This window comes from Hibiscus syriacus, unplaced genomic scaffold, assembly GCF_006381635.1.
Source record: "Hibiscus syriacus cultivar Baekdansim isolate YM2019G1 unplaced genomic scaffold, ASM638163v2 tig00112738_pilon, whole genome shotgun sequence".
NCBI lineage: Eukaryota > Viridiplantae > Streptophyta > Magnoliopsida > Malvales > Malvaceae > Hibiscus > Hibiscus syriacus.
Genome location: NW_024063392.1, coordinates 1,402,193 through 1,410,476, shown reverse-complemented (window position 1 = coordinate 1,410,476; position 8,284 = coordinate 1,402,193). Strand labels below are relative to the sequence as shown.

The following is an 8,284-nucleotide window of genomic DNA, read 5'->3' as shown; positions in this document are numbered from 1 at the left end:
CATATAAATAGTTTATCTGATTTTTGACATGGATTCTGATATGATATTTGACCTGAATTTTTATATGATACTTGACATGGACTCTGTTTTGTACTTGACCTGAATTATGTTTTAATTTTTGATATACATATATCCGTTATAAGCAGAATATGATTATTTTGGGGGGGATAATGTTGGAGGAAGCATACCTGGAGGTTCCTCTACTGTGTGCTCATGACCTTATTTACTGGCTCCTCTGCTGTGTGCTCAGGGTCTTACTGGACTTGTTGGTGGGTGTATGGTTCTGGGGAATCTACACAATTTGGACTTGATGGATGGGGGTAGTATTCATATAAAAAAAATTATATATATAAATCATGTTTGATAACTGATTTTACTGGAATATTTTATTTGTACGTTTTATACACTGTTTGGAGCACACTGAGCTTTTTAGCTCATTCTATAGTTTTTACCCTTTTTCAGATAACAGTAGACCATAAGCTAGCAGATTTGGCATTAGAGGAGATCAACTACTTATTTTGTACGAACATATATTTCTATATGTTTTTCAGTTATATTTGGTGACATGTATTTGCTATCGTTTTGGACATATCTGTAATATTAATATATTTTGTGTAATATTCTATAAGTTGTAAAAAAAACTCTGAAAGGGATATGTGACCACTTAGGTTTGGGTCTAATTTACAGATCGGGTTTGGGGTTACAAATTATCTACTATACCCAGAAATTAAGATTTAAAGAAATTAAATTTGGGTAAAAGTGAAGATCCTTTAGGTAGGAAAACCTAAAAGTTATTCAGTGAATAAGATTATACCGAGACAACCTCCTTACTTGGGATAGACTTAAAATATTTTCTATATAACCTATTTCAATTAATGGAATAGAAAAATGAAGTAAAATGTTAATTAATGGTCTCAAAACTAGGATATTGAGGTAGAGTGTATGTATATTATCCACCAAATTAAAGTATATATTTAATTCAAATTTATACATTATAAATAATTATTAAATTAAATCTTTTTATTATAAAAATGAGATTAATTTTTAATAAATTTAAATTAAATTTATTTTATAATTTAATACATATAATTATTAAATCAAATAATTTTAAATTTAACTCATAATTTTAAAATTTTATAAAAAATAAAGTGTTCGGACATAATAATTAATTGAGTTTGAAATATTTTCATTTAATTTTTTATTTAAATATTTTTTAGAGATATTAAAAATAGTAAAACGGTCCTGAGATTAATTTACCTTAACTAAAATTTTTACTAGAGTATTCAAAATTTTATTAAACAATTGTACTCAAAAAATTTAAATAGAACTTTATAAAGTTAATTAATAATTGATTTGGATATTTTATTTTTAATAAAAATAAAAATTATTAATTAAATTTAAGAATTACGTGTAATGTATAAATTAAACTTAACAAAATTAAACTTCTGACGAAACCCATGCCACCATAGGCTTTACCAACACTAAGAGCCGTCACGTGGTCCAATGACCGCGGATTGCCACCTTGATTATGAGCTTTCTGCCACCAGACTTGATCAGAATGGGAGCCGCTGATTATGAACTTAGTAATAGGGTTTATGTTAATACAAGTTAAGGCTGAAATAATGTCAAGAAAAAATAAACAAATCTGATTTTTTATTGAAGAAATAAAATCGATCAGAGTTGCATGAATCAGTTTATTTCAGTGATTAAAAAAGTCGTTATTTTTAAAAGTTACGAGTAAAACACTAACTACTGTAAGAGTAATTGGATATTCATTATTAAATATTAAAAATATTTATAACAAATATTATTTTATAATCATTTTAATTTAATTAAAAAAATAAATCCGATGTACATTCTGGCCTGTTGCGGATGATTCGGTTTTTAGAGCACTATAGAAGTTCAACAATAATACAAAACAATTAACAAACTACTTTTTTCTCTCTTAATTTACCACACCGCTTGCTTCTTTCTTTCATCTTTGTTTCATAAATAAATATATTAATTTTAATATTAATAGTCGACTGTCAATATTTTTTAATTTTATTTTTTTATTTAATAAAAGTTGTTGCTCTAAAAAAATATCATAGACATCAACGGTACAATAGTACAAGCGATTCTTCTGAAAAAAATACCAACAACAACAACAATAACAATAGTACTAACATCAATACCAACAGGAGTTGATGAACAATGGCATATTTGAAACTCCCATGTACTTTTTTTCTTTACAATTTTTGTTATAAACGATAAATCAAATTAATTTTTTCTTTTTAATTAAGTTTATCGCTAATATGGTTCATCTATAATGACTTTTTTCAATAAATGCCGCAATTTATCAGTACATTAGTAGCGTTTATATACAAACGCCGCTATAGACTCGTACTTTAGTAGTATTTGTAACCTTTACGGTTTCTAAGTCTCGTGTCCCTTTAAACCTTTTTTCATTTTTTTCCCTTCTCCAATTTTTTCATTCCCGCCGTTTATCCAAACCCATCTACTGCTTTTTCTCCAGTGGAGGTCTCTTCTTCTCAGCCCTTCGATCAACTTTGACGATTACGACACAAACCTTCTCCGTCATCAACAAGAAACCTCATCGTCTTCTTGGCGTCTCCGAATTTATGGATTCACAAGAACTCCCCGATAATGGTAACAAGGGTTTCCTCTACATGTTGCTTCGAATTGCTTTTGCCCTTTTTTTTTTTCCTATCCTCGCTTTCTTTTCCTTCTCATTTCTAGTCGGGGTCCTTGCCATTTTCGTGGAGGAACTATCAATTTCAGATCCGATTTTCATGGCCACACAGTGCAAGATAGTCTCGAGCAGTAAATTTATCTCCATTTCTCTTGCTGATCAAACGTTGAAATTTCCTTCTATAACAATTTAAGTATGTTTTAATTATCATCTATTTAATTTTAGCAAAATTTCCTGGTATAGCTAGCGAATTTGCTTATGATATTGTTATTTAATGTATATTTTCAGTTATGGATTTTCCCCTTGTAGTATCTAGGTAATGCAAGCTTGCTTCTTTTTGTATATTTTTTCCCTTGGAAATTTGACATCAGGTGTGGATATTAGGTCGTCGAAGGTTTGTGAGCTTGGATTATTGAATTATAAAGCAAAACATGTATTTTATCATTCCAAAAACAGCAAATTTAAATGTAGATATGATTACTACTGGAGTTCAGTGTTCAAGGTAATAATATCTTATCTGTTTTAAGTCATGAGTCCCTTTTTAGTAGTAATAATTTTGGAAACTATGGATTTTCTTTAGCTTTGGCAAATATGCATGGTCATCTTCATTTTTCAATGATTATAAATTGGATGGTTTTTAAGTTTGCATTTCCATCTTAATGTTTTCCTAGGAAGTTCTACCATGCGGCAGCCTTAATATACGACTAATGAAAGGCGTTACCGATTTTGTTATTATTTTTTTAACATTTCCAGTAAAAAATTACCTAAAACATTATTATTTCTACCTAAAATATTAATGTTTTATAACATTTCCGGTAAAGTGCCCAATAATAACAAAACCGGTAGAAAAAATAATATTTTCGGTAGCGCTTTACCGGATATGTTAAAAAACCGGTAAAGCGCCCAATAATAACAAAACCGATAGGAATAATAATGTTTTAGGTAAATTTTTTACTGGAAATGTTAAAAAAATAATAACAAAACCGGTAGCGCCTTTCCTTAACTGTATATTAAGGCTGCCGCACGTGAGACTTCCCCGTTTTCCTATGATAATATTTCAATTGGTTTTTACATTTTCCAATTCTTGGTGTGCTAATTGATTAGTTTATGATAATATTACTTTGTAGGAAGGCAGCAATGCAATTTTAGGTAGTCTAAACTATGCCCTTTTACATAGTTTCAGCTTAACTATGGCAGGTAGAGTACAGAGACCATTCTTTAGGTCAGATGCAATTTGCCATGGCAGAGGCACCGAATGAAGCCCTTCCACTAAGTTGCAGGCCTAACTTTGGTTCTGCTTGGTTAACCAAAGATAAGTTCAAGGTAGTGCTTTTCAAGTTTATATTGATACTCATGACGATGCACAGACCTGATTCATCCTTTTAAAAGTGCAATTTTATATAATTGAATATGTACTCCTTTGCAGGTAAATTGAATTTGTAGTCCTTTGCAGTTAAATGAATCGAATCTTGCTGAAGTTTCTTGAATGTCATCTGTGATTGTCACGATCCGGGAATCAAGGAAATGGTCGGAAGCTAATGTTTAGATTCGAATCTTAAATTTGTTGAATGTCATTTTTTTTAGAATTGTTGCATTAGTGAATTGAATTCAAGGTTCAATTACTGAACTAACACATTGAGGTGATGAATTGCAGCTGGCTACTAATACTTTGGAAATGGTTGCACCACTTACACATGCAGTCAGAGACAATATTGCCTCTGAATCCATTGTTTTCATTGTTGTTTGAATTGAAGTTACATTTTTGACGAAAAGAATCAATTGAAGTTGCAGATCAATACAAATTGTCACTAGAAGATTATTTTTTTTCTAGTGAACAATGTTTTTTTTTAATTGAAAGAGAAAGAACCTAGACTAAATTCTAGTGAACAATGTTGAACTATGTTAATTTTAATTTAATTTTATAACTTTTGATTTATTTTTCTACATAATTTGTGTCGTAATTAAATTTTAAGTTTATTGTTATTAGATAATGCTATAGAATATTAAATTTGCATAATATAAAGTAGAAAATGATATATGAGAAATCAATTAACTATAGCGACATTTGAAAATAAAAGGCACCAGAATTCAGGTTCTTTTGCGACGTTTTGTGAAGGAAACGCAAATGACTACACATTTGTTGCGTTTGTAAAAAAATGTCACTATATACATACTTAATAAAGGTGTTTTTACCATAAACGCCGCTAAATATCATAACATGTAGCGGCATTTTAGAAAACAAACGCCACTAAAGACAAGGTAATTAGCGGCGTTTAAGAAAAACGCCGCTATAGAGGTTGACCTTTTGCACAAACGCTAATACCTTTTGCGGCATTAGTTTAACGGCGCTTCTTGCAACGTTTTTACTTACACTGGGAATGTTTTTAGTGGCGCTTAAAAATTCCGCTATAGAACTAAAAAATGCCGCTATAGAATTAAAAAAACGTCATTAAAAACCTATTTTGAGTAGTGGTACTAACATCAATACCAACCGGAGTTGCTGAACAATGGCATATTTGAAACTATAGAATCAAAATTATTTATAAAGAAGAGAAGGTAACTCGTCTAAGTGCTCTCCCTCTCCCATGTCCTTTTTTTTTCTTTACAATTTTTGCTATAATCTATAAATCAAATTAATTTTTTCTTCTTAATTATGTTTAGTCGTCGACGACACCGATTTTAATGTGTTGATCGTCATTTTTTTTCTTTGTTTCTCTTTTAGTTTATTAATAAAAATAATTATGTTTTTGTGACATATTTATCTCTAGTTTTGTGACATGGTTATCTATGCCTTTGTGGTAAGTTTTTCATTTTCTTTCTAGATTGTTTGGTCGTCTCTTTTATTTTATGTTTTCTCAATGTTGGATTTGACGATGTCACGACTGATCAAGATGACGCTTATTTTTAACCTTGTTGATTTTTCCAGCTATTGACCCTCATATTGAAATTATATATGCGATTTTACGTTCGTGAATAGTTTCTCACGCCGTTCAGTTCTGATTTGCAATTCTCGATGGTTTAATCCATTTTGTGATTCGTTTGCCAATACAATTAAATTTATTTATATTTATTTATTTTCCGAGTCTTTTAGTTGAATTTACAACTTTTTGCATGTATGATTTTTATATGAGCTAAAATGACTAGTTTTATTCTAATTTTGGATATTTTCATTTTTTTTAGTAAAACAAACAACTTCTATTAAGAAAAACTCGTCTAAATGGATTTATTTTTATTGTAACAGGACCTTCCAGATTGTCCTTTTATAAGCAAATTACCATAATAACACAAACAAAAAAGGATACATTATGCGAATGATCACTAAAGTTTAAATAATTTTTTGTTTTTCTCATTTAACTTTTAAAAGTTACAAATTAATCAATAACACTATTGATTTGTAATAAAATGATCACTCACATTGTCATCCCCGTTAAATTGATGATGTGTCAACGTTAAGAAAAGGTAAATATTTAGTTTTACTCTTAAATTACTGCTAAAACATTAAATAAATCCTAAAACAATGATTTTACATCTAATTTATCCCAAAATTTTTCGATTTCAATTTTTTTAAATACCCACCTACGCCGCCACCGTATTCCTCTCCTCCCCTCCCCGTCTCACAAAACTGATAAGGGCAGAAACTTGACTTGCTCATACACATGCAAAGAGAATTCAAGGATGAAGTCAAGGTTATATTACCTGCTCTTGCTTGAACCAGGAAGCTTTATCAGTGTTTCAATGCCAGCTACATGGATAAAATCATAAATACAGAGTGCAAACAACAATCAAGATCATTAGGAAATCATAATGTTTACCATAGTGACTATACATAATGCACAAATAAATCGGAACCAGAAGACAAGCAACCATAACAAACACTAAAAGAAGGATAAGGATTAAACAAGTATTTAGTTTGAAAGTTAAACAGTGCAGTACAAAATTATGGCTCCAGTTGAATAATCACTTGTCCAACTAAATTATCTAATCCAAGCTAGTACCAATTCTATGGGAGGTTCAGTCAAACAAAGGGATAAGCAGCTGAAGGTTTTCTCAGGGCAGAACGGAGCAAACATGGTATTTCCATGGGGAGAATTGTCACATATAGTAGATGACAAGGCACTAGCCGTATACTCTTGTTTTTGGACGGGTAACAAATTCTTAGCCTTTTCAGAAAAAAAGGATAAAAAACCCAACAGTAACACTAACACACCAATCATGGTATACTCCAATAAAGCCTTTGTTATATATAACACCAAGAGTTAGTGGCTTTCCAGCATGCACAACATTCGTCGCTTTTACTGGATGCGAAGTAAGTGCAGTTGCAAAACCTCAAAAAAATGCATTCATGTCCATGACATCGTGTAACACCCCCAACCCGTATCCGACCCGGATACGAGTCCGAAGTGTCACATTGACTTTTCAAACATTTATTCGTATAAAATAGTGAGTAATTTAAAAACTTTAATAACATTTAAATTATTTCAAAACGTTTACAACAGATATCAGAGTTCATACCATTTATATCTTTAGACTGCATGCCAACTACACTCTGTAAACAGTACATACATTTTCTGATCTGACATTTGGTAAGGAGAACTGACCTGTCTTGCTCCGCATTACTCTTTATTATTCTCGAAACCTACGTGTGAAACAATCACACGCTAAGTCGTTGACTTAGTGAGGCAATAATTAAACATATAACAATAAATTCATGAACGTGCATTCATACCATTGAATCATGACATTTCAATATGCATGTATCTATTGCATGATAACAATATATATAATCATGTCATACACACACGCAACATATCTTCTTGTATTACTTTCACTTTTCGTTTGTCTTCCAATTGCATTGCCCATGTATATTATTATCTTTATCAACATCATTATAATTCAAGCAACACATGACATATCACCATAAGTATATACATCACATATATCTTATACATTACATTCCATGTTATCTCTTATTAGCCCATGTGCACCTGTGAGAACTGTAGATATGTGAGTCTATTGAGGTTGTGCACCACTATGCTGTCACCACAGCTCATATAAATGTCCCGAAGGACCTATCCAGAGGTCACACAGACCCCGGTAACTATCCAGAGGTCATAAAGATCCTCGGTAACTGTCCAGAGGTCATAAAGATCCTCGGTAAACTGTCCATATGTTCCTTAGAACATAGGTATACTGTCCATATGTCTCGAAAGACATAGGTAAAACTGTCCATATGTTCCGTAGAACATAGGTAAACCCTCGACTCTTGGCATGCCAACTATACCCCTAGCTCTCATATCACATAACATGGGCATTATCATTTATAACATTTCATATCACTTGTTCTTTCTCTTCTGTCACATACCACATGTAGGTGTAACCATATACTTCATATCATATCACATGTATCACATATTGCATATTCATGTAATCATATAGATCATGTCACATGGCTTATATCATTTCTCATATTCATATATATAGTTCACTTTCACATATCACATTTTCCTTTTCTCCTGTTTTTCATATCATGTCTCTTATAACCACATATGTCTGTCTTATCTCATATCCTATAATTCTTTAGCTTATATCTTA

The 8,284-nt window shown here is 31.1% G+C and overlaps 1 protein-coding gene across 1 annotated transcript; it reads left to right on the top strand.

The window, feature by feature from the left end:
• Window positions 1–2,624: 2,624 nt before the first annotated feature.
• On the top strand, window positions 2,625–4,078 carry LOC120182886. Its single transcript, XM_039187726.1, has 4 exons — window positions 2,625–2,649; window positions 2,782–2,823; window positions 3,064–3,194; window positions 3,890–4,078. Exons 2-4 carry the CDS (start codon window positions 2,793–2,795, stop codon window positions 4,076–4,078), a joined length of 351 nt encoding a protein of 116 aa, XP_039043657.1. The 5' UTR covers window positions 2,625–2,649; window positions 2,782–2,792.
• Window positions 4,079–8,284: the final 4,206 nt, after the last annotated feature.

What these genes read in the sequence shown, in the direction of transcription:
- LOC120182886 (XM_039187726.1), top strand. Translation starts at nt 2,793, where the DNA reads ATGGCCACACAGTGCAAGATAGTCTCGAGCA. An exon ending in GTGCAAGATAGTCTCGAGCA is followed by an intron (nt 2,824 to 3,063) that starts GTAAATTTATCT and finishes ATTTGACATCAG; the next exon opens with GTGTGGATATTAGGTCGTCG. An exon ending in ACTGGAGTTCAGTGTTCAAG is followed by an intron (nt 3,195 to 3,889) that starts GTAATAATATCT and finishes TAACTATGGCAG; the next exon opens with GTAGAGTACAGAGACCATTC.